This window comes from Oncorhynchus nerka, linkage group LG22 (genome assembly GCF_034236695.1).
Source record: "Oncorhynchus nerka isolate Pitt River linkage group LG22, Oner_Uvic_2.0, whole genome shotgun sequence".
Taxonomy (NCBI): domain Eukaryota; kingdom Metazoa; phylum Chordata; class Actinopteri; order Salmoniformes; family Salmonidae; genus Oncorhynchus; species Oncorhynchus nerka.
The window spans coordinates 35,852,196-35,866,814 of record NC_088417.1 but is presented as its reverse complement, the minus strand read 5'-3'; the positions used below and the strand labels follow the sequence as shown (position 1 = coordinate 35,866,814).

The window sequence follows — 14,619 nt, the reverse complement described above, 5'->3', positions numbered from 1 at the left end:
CATTTGCCTAGAACTAACGCTACAGATAGGAATACTGGGTGATTTGAAAAGCCATAGTCAATCAATCAATAATATAATAATTATTTTAGCAAAAAAACATATTTCTAATTTACAATCTGTGGAAGCTATGAGAATAGGAACGTTCAGTTCTTTTGTGAAGCATCACAGCACAGTTGAAAAATACATGGCAATTAGAAATCCGAAATGGGTGATGTTGAGAGAAAGATGGGAGGTGTTGAATGGAGCTGAAGGGTGGGACTAATAACAAGATAAACAATGTAAAGCATATGGGTTCGGAACTTTTGTGAAATAGCATAGTTACAAATAGAAATCAAACTGGATGGACATCAGAAATACAGGAAGGACTAAGAACAAGTAGACTGTGTCTATAAGATGTATAAATTGAAGGTAAAAGCAGAAGTGTTTATTTGTTTATTAGGGGATCGGGGGTAGGGTTTGCGGGGAATAATAATAAAGGTATCATCTTTTTAAAAAGTATGTCTATATAGGTATGTGTATGTATATATGTGTATATGTATGCATGCATGCATGCGTGTATGGATATATATATTTACCTCAAAAAATATGGGGGATTGGAAATGATGCAGACAATTACATTGGAAGCAACATTCTTTCCGCAATATTAAGCTGATCCACCCCTTAGAGAAAAAAATAATTAAAATTCAAATTAAATAAAAAACACTTCACCGCAACATTCACCCCAAGTTTTTGCCATCATTGTAAAGCTCTAGTTATAATGTTGCTTTGACAAAGTCATTTCTGAAAAGTAGTATTTATTTATTGTGATTAGTGATTCATTTTAAGGTCAACCCTGTTGCGTGAACTGAACTCTTGCTTTAATATGGTGAAGCTATTCCTTTTTAAATAATCTAATAGTCAAAACAGAGTGTAAAAGCAGGTGAGCTGGTTCTACTCCTTTTGACCATTTTCTGGTGGAAAACTGAGTGGGTCGAGCATAACATGTCAACCTGTTACCCATAGATAGACATGATAGAAATGTTTTAATGGTTCAATTATTTTGTGTGAAGCTTGCATTCAATTGCCCTTCCCTGTTGCACACACCAAGCTACCCTTTCCCCTGTCACAAGGGGATTCATGGCTGATTTAAGATGAAATAGTCCACCCTGTTACGGTCTACCAAGCTACATTATTTGGCACTTAATAGGCACTTACTAGAGTTGTTTTTTTATTTAACCTCTTGAGATGGGAAAACATGTTTTGTTTTTATTAAGTTGAACATGTGCTTTTTATGACAGAATGTTAAAATGAGGTGAAATCAAACATTTGTTTTCACCAATTTACACATTTCAAAAGGCACCGAAACTGGTGGAATGACCCAAATCTCTCGGTTATGCCCTGAGTGTGGGTTTGAAGGCACAGACCTGGAACCAGCGTTTCACAAAGGTAATTGAGGAATCACTTTACTTGTTCCTTGAGTCGCTCTGTATACCGCTAAATCATCTACATGTAAAAGTCAGGCAGCATCGCATGTACACAGATCATTTTTTGACAGTATTTTACAGTATTTGTCATAAATTACTTTTATAGTAGCAATCACTTTCCTTGCTTAGTTTTATAGCAGTCATGACCTTCCACAAAAGGATAGATTTGCTGCAGGTGAGCGAATTCCATTACATTTCAGTCATTTAGCAGAAGCTCTTATCCAGAGCAACAGCATACATTTTCATACCCACTACCCTGTCCTTGCAAATACCATGCTCTACCAACTGAGCCACACGGGACCATATTATATACCATCGGATATATTTGGATGTGTGTGAGATAGCAGCCATGACATTTAGCAGTAAGCTAGATGGTTACGTAAAAAAGTACTGTTTTGACTATTTCTTTGAATAGCTGGCCTTTGCTTTAATTAAATAGCTGCATGTCTACATGCAAATAAACACATCTAGTCAAAAATCAGTCTTTGTACTATAGCCTTGGGTGCCTTGTTACATCATTCACATCCGAACAAGTCATCTTTTAATTAACAGACTCTCAGAAAGCCTGTAATGACGCATGTGTATGTGTGTTCTTCATATATATATATATATATATATATATATATATATATATATATATAGCCCAGTAAAGCATCCCAGGCACTGCCCATGTATTCATCATGGGCTGCCACGTATACGCCCTCTCTGGCCTCTAGGTCACCAGAAACAGATTATTATGCACACCTGTCACCATCGTCACACGCTTATTGACACTCAACCTGGACTCCATCACCTCCTTGATTACCTGCCCTATTTATGTCACTCCCTTTGGTTCCATCCCCACATGTTATTGTTTCTGTATTTGTTTGATGTTTGTGTTTTTTGTTTATTTATTTATTCATTAATTCAATGTATTCACTCCCTGAATTTGCTTCCCGACTCTCAGCATATGTCGTTACATGGGCGTACTTGTATTATTATTATTCAAATTTGATTATTTGTCGATAAACACTATACCTCACTGGACAGTTGTGTTTCTATCATGAGTTTACAGTATAGCCTGGGTACCAGTCTGTTTGTGGCATCATGCCACTCCTTTGTTTGGCATGACGAGGAGAACAATTATAGCACAAACAAATCTGGGACTAGGCTAATGAGCTTATATTTATGTTATTTTTAGCTATCGAATGAAAAACATTCAAAACATGTCACCTATAAATTATTTGGTATTACAGCATTCATTTCATGAGTTTATATTTGTGTTACTATCTTTGCTACAGAAAGCATAAAAATATTGCCTATAAATGATTCAATGTAAAAGTTTAATGCTTCAAGGTACAGAAGCTAGTTTTGGTTTAAAATCTGGACTAAATCCAACACTTCAAACTGTACTGTGTGATTTAATTATAAATGAAAAGATGTACAGTAGATACTTTCCAATTAACTGATTTCAATCTATCACCCGGCAAGTCATTGCATACCATCAATTTAGCAGTGTCCCCTAACAGAAACATTTATGCATTTCATGTGTTTCTCGTGTCAAGTAAATGTGATAATGTGTGACATGTTTTAAAGCAACATGATAACATGAAACACAATGCCGCTGTAAATATAAAGCAAAACAGAAATGCAGTATTTTATTGTTAAATTGTAATACAATTACAGCAATTGCTAAAAGTGAGTATGTAACATATTACAGCATACCAATGAATATTTAATGTTTTACAGTACCAGTCAAATGTTTGGAGAAACCTACTCATTGCAGAGTTTATTTATTTTTACAATGTTCTACATTGTAGAATAATAGTGAAGTTAATTAACAAAACTATGAAATAACACATATGGACTCATGTAGTAAACAAAAAAGTGTTGACCAAATTAAAATATATTTTGTATTTGAGATTCTTCAAAGTTTCCACCCTTTGCCTTGTTGACAGCTTTGCACACTCTTGGCATTCTCTCAATCATCTTCATGAGGAATGCTTTTCCAACAGTCTTGAAGGAGTTCCCACATATGCTGAGCACTTGTTGCCTGCTTTTCCTTCACTCTGTGGTCCAACTCATCCCAAAAACATTTTCTTCTCCGGACAAGCTTTTTTCCGGAAGCCCCAAACAATTGGACAGGGGATTCATCAGAGAAAATGACTTTACCCCAGTCCTCAGCAGTCCAATCCCTGTACCTTTTGCAGAATATCAGTCTGTCCCTGATGTTTTTCCTGAAGAGAAGTGGCTTCTTTGCTGCCCTTCTTGACACCAGGCCATCCTCTTCACCTCACTGTGCATGCAGATGCACTCACACCTGCCTGATGCCATTCCTGAGCAAGCTCTGTACTGGTGGTGCCCCAATCCCGCAGCTGAATCAACTTTAGGAGACGGTCCTGTTGCTTGCTGGACTTTCTTGGGCGCCCTGAAGCCTTCTTTGCAACAATTGAACAGCTCTCCTTGAAGTTCTTGATGATCCTATAAATGGTTGATTTAGGTGCAATCTTACTGGCCGCAATATCCTTGCCTGTGGAGCCATTTTTGTGCAAAGCAATGATGATGGCATGTGTTTCCTTGCAGGTAATCATATTTGACAGAGGAAGAACAATTATTCCAAGCAGCACCCTACTTTTGAAGCTTCCAGTCTGTTCGAACTCATTCAGCATGACAGAGTGATCTCCAGCCTTGTCCTTGTCAACACTCACACCTGTGTTAACAAGAGAATCACTGACATTTCAGCTGTTCCTTTTGTGGCAGGGCTGAAATGTAGTGGAAATATTTTGGGGGGATTCAGTTCATTTGCATGGCAAAGAGGGACTTTGCAATTAATTGCAATTCATATGATCACTCTTCATAACATTCTGGAGTATATGCAAATTGCCATCATACTGGAGCAGCAGACTTTGTGAAAATTTATATTGGTGTCATTCTCAACTTTTGGCCATGACTGTACAGGTGAAATCAGTCAATGACACAGACATGATGGCATGTCAAGAAGAACTATATGCTGTCAACCAATACGTTTTGAGTTTGAATCCCAGGTGTGGATTTGTTGAATAATGATTACTGTATAAATAAACATACACAATGTAATCAACTGTGTCAGTTGAAGTCACTGTTTGTGTAAAAAAAAAACACTGTTTGTATGTATCCTAACTAATAATTTTTGTTTGCAGGGCATCACCTATTTTATTTTTATTTAACTAGGCAAGTCAGTTAACAACAAATTCTTTCAATAACGGCATAGGAACAGTGGGTTAACTGCCTTTTCAGGGGCAGAACAACAGATTTGTACCTTGTCAGCTCAGAGGTTTGAACTTGCAACCTTCCGGGTACTAGTCCAATGCTCTAACCACTAGGCTACCATGCCGCCTCATTATGAAAAATATTCACGTCAACATTTGAATCCATATGTGAAAGGTTATGTGAAATATCAATTAGCACTTTCAGCACTTTCATTAAACCATGTTTAATGGCAGAGATCTGTAATGAACTATAATTTCTATTTATGAGATGGAATTTTATGCAAATTTAGCACTGATGTACGTAGGTGCTATTCACACACATTCTCAGCCCCTCAGTGTGTCTATCTCTGCCCTCATACATATGCACACATGCATGCACGCATGCACACAAATACACACACACGCACACACATACACACGTCAGGTGGGGACAGATAACCTTAACGTTGGCAGCTAGTGACAAGTTTTGGATTCAGATCACTGTCCTCGCCGATCTCCGTGAACATCTGTACCTTCCAAATGGCACTCTATTCACTTTATAGTGCACTACTTTTGACCAGGGCCCACTGTAAATGGAATAGGGTGTAATTTAGGACTTACACATGATATGTGCCATATTAGAGGATTTAGGTCAGATAAACAAGGCTTACATTATTGAACTTGGTACTTAATTATAATTCTTGTGCACTTCACTTGGTTCAGTCTGTGTCTAAAATGCCATCCTATTCCCTATTTAATCCATTACTTTTGATGAGGGCCCATAGGTTTTGGTCAAAAGTATACATACTATTCTCTTTGTGAGGCAATTGTGCGTATCTATTCAAATAACTGAGGCAATAACATCACAAAGTTTGTTTTTAAATTTTTTCCGGTTCAAAGTGTTCTGTCTCTGTTAAATGGGAAGAAAGATAAATTATTAAGAAAATAATCAAAGAATGCATATAGTCGTTTTCTAAAACAAACTAGGCAACTGCACTGTTAAAATCCACAACTCCTTCATTCTTAAAGGTCCTGAACAGTCAATATGAAATGTACTTTTATCTTTTATGACTAACCAAGAAGTTAGAAAAGACAGAGTGGGCAGTGAGCTTATATTCTTGAGCTCACCTTGACTGACAGCTCTTTGAAACACCCCTGTCAAGCAACTTGAATCCAGTGAGCAGTGTTGCAGTAAAATCATCTCAACCAAATTTGGTGATCCATGAAGCAACTCAAAGAACACTGAAACTGCATCAACAACAATAACATATTTTTGTGGGTGTATGTTATGTCGTTCACAGCAGCACTGACTGATGTGTTGTCTTGACAACTGTCTCAGAGTTTTGAACGACCCTTCCCCCCCTTCCATTCCATGCAGGCTGAAGACCTAGCTAGCCAGTAACTAGATAACACCAGACACAGATGAAAGCAGAAACATTTAAGTATCTTTAATGTAGATGAATAGGGTAAACTTTTCATTATATTTGCTGAGACCCTACAGTCAAATTTTGGCCCCAGCAGAGTAGCTTCTAGCTATATAAACCACTCCCAGTACTTATTTTAAAAGGGTAATAGAATATCATGTTACCATTGGTTAAATTTACAGTGAAGGCAACGTCACCTTGTGCCGTTAATAATGAATCCGTGTTTGACATGGGGGAGGAGCCCAGTAACTTTATGATCAAACTTGATAAATGTAGAAGCAACAGTCATTTTTCATGCTTTGGTCATCATACTTTCATCTGGTTTCATCCAAATATCATCCAATTTAATGAAAAACATTACATTTAAATCTGCTGTGCCATGTGTTTCTATCAACACCAGCATGACTGCTTGTCCCACCCTCCTTATGTGAGCTGATTGGCTGACAGGGCTGGGTGGGCGAGGCTGCGAGGAGGTCCGTGTTTGACTGTATAACACTGGAAGGAGAGGGAGGAGACTCTGTAGTCTGCAAAGTAATCTGCCTGCATGTGTTCTGCTCCACTCTGCTCTCTCCATCGCTGAGGTTCAGACTCCTGTCACTGATCAACTCAGCTCCTGTTCTTTCGTTCTCTGCCATGCTCTCTCAATCTGCTGCTTTCTTTATCGTCACTCCTTCTCTCTATTCTTATCTCCATTTCACCTTTCTGTTTTACACACTTTTTAATTAATCTCTCTTTTTATGATCTCTGAATTTGGCATTCTCCATTCCCTACCTGTCTCATTCTTTCATCTCTCTATTTTCATCCTTTCTATCTATCTATCTATCTATCTATCTATCTATCTATCTATCTATCTATCTATCTTTTCCTTTCTTCCACTTTCTTTTTGGAGGCTGTCAGTTGATAGCAGTGCAGAGTGCCAGGGGCTAAGGAAGGCTAACATCAGCAGATGTCCGGAGAAAATGACTGCTTGATCAGTTTGGGGACTGGCTGAGGCAAAATCGAGGATCTGGGATTTATTCTGTTTTCCACCACCTGCCCGACGCTAGACTCTGACTACATCCACAGACCTATTCTTTCACAGCAAAGAAAGACAACAAAACAGCAGAATGGAGACAGTAAAGTTTCACTTAAACACTACAAGAACCAACTAAGATAACTAACAACTACATGATGAATTCCACAGATCACCAAGGGTTGATCTCTGTGGACTATACCAGGAACCTCAGCACTGCTGGGACTCTGGGAACCCTCAACAAAGACTCAGAGGGCGTTGGTATCAAGGACTCCTCAACAGGATGTTACGAGCAGCTCCTCATCTCTACCGAGGTCTTTCTCACACTGGGGATAGTCAGTTTATTAGAGAACATCCTGGTGATTGCTGCCATCATCAAGAATAAGAATCTCCACTCTCCCATGTACTTATTCATCTGTTCTTTGGCTGTGGCAGACATGCTGGTCAGCGTCTCCAATGCCTCCGAGACCATCGTGATCGCCCTGATCAACGGCGGCAACTTGACCATCTCCGGGTCACTCATAAAGAGCATGGACAACGTGTTCGACTCCATGATCTGTAGCTCACTGCTGGCGTCAATCTGTAGTCTCTTGGCCATCGCCATAGACCGCTACATCACCATATTCTACGCGCTGCGCTACCATAACATTGTGACGGTAAAGCGAGCAATGGCGGTAATCGCGTGCATCTGGTCGTGTTGTGTGGCATCGGGCGTGCTCTTCATTATCTACTCTGAGAGCACCACGGTCCTCATCTGCCTCATCACCATGTTCTTCACCATGCTGGCGCTCATGGCCTCTCTCTACGTCCACATGTTCATGCTGGCCCGCCTGCACATAAAGAGGATTGCCGTGCTGCCCGGGAACGTTCCCATCCGCCAGCGTGCCAACATGAAGGGCGCCATCACCCTCACCATCCTCCTGGGTGTGTTCGTAGTGTGCTGGGCTCCCTTTTTCCTCCACCTCATCCTCATGATATCATGCCCCAGGAACCCCTACTGCGCCTGCTTCATGTCGCACTTCAACATGTACCTCATCCTCATCATGTGTAACTCTGTCATCGACCCACTGATCTACGCCTTCAGGAGCCAAGAGATGAGGAAGACCTTTAAGGAAATCTTCTGCTGGTACAGTCTGCCAAACCTGTGTGTGTGCGAGCTGCCAGGGAAATATTGAACTACCGAACAGCTGGGCATCTGTCAGAGACCCAGTAAGTGTGACAACTGCTGAGGTAGCAACTGCGTCTGTGTCTCGTCACATGAAAGAGCTGAATGGTTGTATAGGCTACATTATGGTGTAACGGTGTAAATAAGATAAGATGTTTTTTTTATTGCCACCAGATAGGTGCAGTTTAAATGTGTTGCTTTACAGGGTCAGCCATAGTAGTACAGAGCCCTTGGAGAGAATTAGGTTTAAGTGCCTTGCTCAAGTGCACATGAACAGATTTTTCACCTTGTCGGCTCAGGTATTTGATCCTTCGGTTACTGGCCCAACACTCGTGAGTAGGTAGCCTAACAACGGTTAGGCTACCCACCGCCCATGTACAGTATGGTGTAACGATTACAGTATGTTGGAAGTGGTGGGTGACAACTGCTGAGGTGGCATCTGCCTCTCCTCACATGAAAGAAACCACCTAATTGTGATTGGTGAGAACTGATTTATCCTCGTCCTGCCCGTGCTCCAGAACACGGCTGTAAATTATTCAAAAGTAGTCCCTCTAAATTGGTTCTGGTTACGATGGCTCGGGTTGGTTTACATACACTCTGTACAAAAACACAACAGAAATAACATTGTTTCTTTTCAGCACAATCAGGCATATTTTTGTTTGTCCTGAAAAATGCAGCTTTTAAAGTAACTGAACCATAATGTGAGAAGATACAGTATGATGACGATATGAGAAAAGAGGATAGATATTGAATATTTGTATTAGAATATTTAAAAATGTTAAATATATTTGAAGAACTGAGTGGCAGATGCCTATGCACTATAGTATTTTCGAAGGATAACATATAGCACTTAAATTGCAGACTATCATACTCTGAGAGTTTGAAAGATGGAAAGCGTCAAACAGATCATTCACCTCCCGTTTCAAAACAAACTGTTGCAATTGGACATTGTGAGCAAACTGTATAGGCTTCTATTGTACATAAACATCCAAACGCTGTGCTTTGTAGAATAAATTCACAGCAGCATAGCTGAACCCTTTTAAAGTCTCCTCTGACCCAAAAAATCATTCAAAGCTGCACCATTTTTCCATACAAACCCACAAGAACAAAGAGGAATCACTGATAGGCAACAGAGTGCCACAAAAAGCCTGCAAAGTCGATATCCCCGTTAATAAACACAGGGTCTCTACAGTTAATTGTGGTCGTAACCATTATTTTTGAGTTAACTCAATGAGGGAGGAGGGTATGCATTTCTTTTCCAGTACAAGGGGAGAGTTATGTAAAACTGTTTTCTACGTTCTGTCTCTAAAACAAGCACTTATTGAAATTACTTGTGTTGATGAAACCTGTCAGGGGAGTGGAATGTAATTTGCTTAAAATATACCTATGCTGCTTATTTAAAAACAAAAATGTTTGTGTGGACATGTGCATTTAAACAGGCACACTTACATGACAAAGACATACTCTCATCTATATTTTGAATTCATCCTCAATATGCATTTATCAAGTGCTTGGGTAATCATTTGCAGTGTAAAGTGTACATATAACTTCTTATCTATGAAGGTCTACTTTGCTCTTTTTTCTAAAGTTGAAACTATGTGAGTATGTGTTTTTATGTTAACATGATGTTGTTTGTTGTTGTGGCCTTAAATATTTTGCACTGTGATAGAAAAGCAACTTGTTTTTTTAGCAACTGTGTTATTTAGGTAAGGGAAAACGCCGTACTGCACTTTACCTTGGAAATAATGGACGGCCGCCTCCTCCCTTCGCAAAGTACATTTTTCCAAGGTAATTTACAGAACTGAGACTTGTATCCTGCTTATAGCACATGTGCCAACAAACAATACTAAAGCACACATTTACTGGGAAATAACTTTTTCAATTATATTTGGGTACTATGCTAACATATATAATTATTTTAAGATCGTCATACCATGGATCATTTAGATATTTGATTTTGAATTTTAGAAACCCTTTAGGCATCAAAAAATATATGAAAAAGGTGTCTTGATAAAATATTGAATTTGGCCTTTACTCCTATAGCCCATAGAAGTGCATAGCTGCATTTGTGTTAAGTGGTTTTCTAGTGACATTAATTTGGATATTTCCATAACAATGAGCTGATATTATGCGTGATTTTTCCTGGCATAGAAAAGTTTGCTTTCTTTTAAGGACACTGTTCATTATGAAGAAATTGAATTACATATTAAACACTAGGATAGAAGCTAGCTAAATAGTTTGTTGCTAGCAAACCCGCCAATACGACAACTGAATTCAACAATATCAGTTGCTGAAAACAGCTGGTCAAACTCCAAACATGTGTGAGGATTTGACAGCATACACAGCAAATTCTCCAGCGTTAAGTCAACACTGAGAGTGTTAAATCAACACTGAAAGAATGGGACCATTATATACACTGGAACAAGTGTTAAATTAACATACTGCTTAGTGTAAAACTTTCTTCAAATATTTCTCAGAGTGCCTTTGATTTCAAGTGACTTGTTAAGTTACCACCCATGACTGTACGTGTTAGTGCCAGAGACATGTTTGTTGCAGTTATGAGTCATGAACCTTCCTAAATGATCTACTAAGTGAATATGCTGTCAGTCAAATCATATATTATTTGAAGGTCATGAACTTTCAAAATCATGTTCTTCATTAAAGTTGATATTTGGATGAAACCAGGTCGAAGTCTGACAAATGACACATTGATAAAATTATCAAGGGAATAGGGTGACATCAGCCTATCCCATTTTAAAACTGTTATCATGATATTCTCTTACCTAATTTAAATAAGTTCCGCCTTGTTACCAACATCGGAAAAGGCATTTTTGCAGAGGGGTGTGGTTTATGTAGCTAGATAGACTGCTCCATTCTAGGATGTCAGCATTTAACATTTACATTTAAGTCATTTAGCAGACACTCTTATCCAGAGCGACTTACAAATTGGTGCATTCACCTTATGACATCCAGTGGAACAGCCACTTTACAATAGTGCATCTAAATCTTTTAAGGGGGGTGAGAAGGATTACTTTATCCTATCCTAGGTATTCCTTAAAGAGGTGGGGTTTCAGGTGTCTCCGGAAGGTGGTGATTGACTCCGCTGTCCTGGCGTCGTGAGGGAGTTTGTTCCACCATTGGGGGGCCAGAGCAGCGAACAGTTTTGACTGGGCTGAGCGGGAACTGTACTTCCTCAGTAGGGAGGCGAGCAGGCCAGAGGTGGATGAACGCAGTGCCCTTGTTTGGGTGTAGGGCCTGATCAGAGCCTGGAGGTACTGAGGTGCCGTTCCCCTCACAGCTCCGTAGGCAAGCACCATGGTCTTGTAGCGGATGCGAGCTTCAACTGGAAGCCAGTGGAGAGAGCGGAGGAGCGGGGTGACGTGAGAGAACTTGGGAAGGTTGAACACCAGACGGGCTGCGGCGTTCTGGATGAGTTGTAGGGGTTTAATGGCACAGGCAGGGAGCCCAGCCAACAGCGAGTTGCAGTAATCCAGACGGGAGATGACAAGTGCCTGGATTAGGACCTGCGCCGCTTCCTGTGTGAGGCAGGGTCGTACTCTGCGGATGTTGTAGAGCATGAACCTACAGGAACGGGCCACCGCCTTGATGTTATTTGAGAACGACAGGGTGTTGTCCAGGATCACGCCAAGGTTGTTAGCGCTCTGGGAGGAGGACACAATGGAGATGTCAACCGTGATGGCTAGATCATAGAACGGGCAGTCCTTCCCCGGGAGGAAGAGCAGCTCCGTCTTGCCGAGGTTCAGCTTGAGGTGGTGATCCGTCATCCACACTGATATGTCTGCCAGACATGCAGAGATGCGATTCGCCACCTGGTCATCAGAAGGGGGAAAGGAGAAGATTAATTGTGTGTCGTCTGCATAGCAATGATAGGAGAGACCATGTGAGGTTATGACAGAGCCAAGTGACTTGGTGTATAGCGAGAATAGGAGAGGGCCTAGACCAGAGCCCTGGGGGACACCAGTGGTGAGAGCACGTGGTGAGGAGACAGATTCTCGCCACGCCACCTGGTAGGAGCGACCTGTCAGGTAGGACGCAATCCAAGCGTGGGCCGTGCCGGAGATGCCCAACTCGGAGAGGGTGGAGAGGAGGATCTGATGGTTCACAGTATCGAAGGCAGCCGATAGGTCTAGAAGGATGAGAGCAGAGGAGAGAGAGTTAGCTTTAGCAGTGCGGAGCACCTCCGTGATACAGAGAAGAGCAGTCTCAGTTGAATGACTAGTCTTGAAACCTGACTGATTTGGATCAAGAAGGTCATTCTGAGAGAGATAGCGGGAGAGCTGGCCAAGGACGGCACGTTCAAGAGTTTTGGAGAGAAAAGAAAGAAGGGATACTGGTCTGTAGTTGTTGACATCGGAGGGATCGAGTGTAGGTTTTTTCAGAAGGGGTGCAACTCTCGCTCTCTTGAAGATGGAAGGGACGTAGCTAGCGGTCAGGGATGAGTTGATGAGCGAGGTGAGGTAGGGGAGAAGGTCTCCGGAAATGGTCTGGAGAAGAGAGGAGGGGATAGGGTCAAGCGGGCAGGTTGTTGGGCGGCCGGCCGTCACAAGACGCGAGATTTCATCTGGAGAGAGAGGGGAGAAAGAGGTCAGAGCACAGGGTAGGGCAGTGTGAGCAGAACCAGCGGTGTCGTTTGACTTAGCAAACGAGGATCGGATGTCGTCGACCTTCTTTTCAAAATGGTTGACGAAGTCATCTGCAGAGAGGGAGGAGGGGGGGAGGAGGATTCAGGAGGGAGGAGAAGGTGGCAAAGAGCTTCCTAGGGTTAGAGGCAGATGCTTGGAATTTAGAGTGGTAGAAAGTGGCTTTAGCAGCAGCGACAGAAGAGGAAAATGTAGAGAGGAGGGAGTGAAAGGATGCCAGGTCCGCAGGGAGGCGAGTTTTCCTCCATTTCCGCTCGGCTGCCCGGAGCTCTGTTCTGTGAGCTCGCAATGAGTCGTCGAGCCACGGAGCGGGAGGGGAGGACCGAGCCGGCCTGGAGGATAGGGGACATAGAGAGTCAAAGGATGCAGAAAGGGAGGAGAGGAGGGTTGAGGAGGCAGAATCAGGAGATAGGTTGGAGAAGGTTTGAGCAGAGGGAAGAGATGATAGGATGGAAGAGGAGAGAGTAGCGGGGGAGAGAGAGCGAAGGTTGGGACGGCGCGATACCATCCGAGTAGGGGCAGTGTGGGAAGTGTTGGATGAGAGCGAGAGGGAAAAGGATACAAGGTAGTGGTCGGAGACTTGGAGGGGAGTTGCAATGAGGTTAGTGGAAGAACAGCATCTAGTAAAGATGAGGTCGAGCGTATTGCCTGCCTTGTGAGTAGGGGGGAAGGTGAGAGGGTGAGGTCAAAAGAGGAGAGGAGTGGAAAGAAGGAGGCAGAGAGGAATGAGTCAAAGGTAGACGTGGGGAGGTTAAAGTCGCCCAGAACTGTGAGAGGTGAGCCGTCCTCAGGAAAGGAGCTTATCAAGGCATCAAGCTCATTGATGAACTCTCCGAGGAACCTGGAGGGCGATAAATGATAAGGATGTTAAGCTTGAAAGGGCTGGTAACTGTGACAGCATGGAATTCAAAGGAGGCGATAGACAGATGGGTAAGGGGAGAAAGAGAGAATGACCACTTGGGAGAGATGAGGATCCCGGTGCCACCACCCCGCTGACCAGAAGCTCTCGGGGTGTGCGAGAACACGTGGGCGGACGAAGAGAGAGCAGTAGGAGTAGCAGTGTTATCTGTGGTGATCCATGTTTCCGTCAGTGCCAAGAAGTCGAGGGACTGGAGGGAGGCATAGGCGGAGATGAACTCTGCCTTGTTGTCCGCAGATCGGCAGTTCCAGAGGCTACCGGAGACCTGGAACTCCACGTGGGTCGTGCGCGCTGGGACCACCAGATTAGGGTGGCCGCGGCCACGCGGTGTGGAGCGTTTGTATGGTCTGTGCAGAGAGGAGAGAACAGGGATAGACAGACACATAGTTGACAGGCTACAGAAGAGGCTACGCTAATGCAAAGGAGATTGGAATGACAAGTGGACTACACGTCTCGAATGTTCAGAAAGTTAAGCTTACGTAGCAAGAATCTTATTGACTAAAATGATTAAAATGATACAGTACTGCTGAAGTAGGCTAGCTGGCAGTGGCTGCGTTGTTGACTTTGTAGGCTAGCTGGCAGTGGCTGCGTTGTTGACACTACACTAATCAAGTATATTAAAAAGTTTACACTATTCACCTATTGGTGGTGGGCCAAAGCCTTAAAACGTTAAGTTGATCGATCCCAGTGTATCCCAGACAGGAAAACATTCTTATGATGACTATTACATTCCATTCTTGCAAATGTTTTCATAAAAACTACATTTCAA

At 42.2% G+C, this 14,619-nt stretch overlaps 1 protein-coding gene across 1 annotated transcript; it reads left to right on the top strand.

Moving 5' to 3' along the window:
- The first annotated feature begins 7,260 nt into the window (after positions 1–7,260).
- Positions 7,261–8,359, top strand: LOC115105120 (melanocortin receptor 4-like). Its single transcript, XM_029626755.2, has one exon. The coding sequence runs from the start codon at positions 7,261–7,263 to the stop codon at positions 8,278–8,280; it is 1,020 nt and encodes a 339-aa protein (XP_029482615.1). The 3' UTR covers positions 8,281–8,359.
- Positions 8,360–14,619: the final 6,260 nt, after the last annotated feature.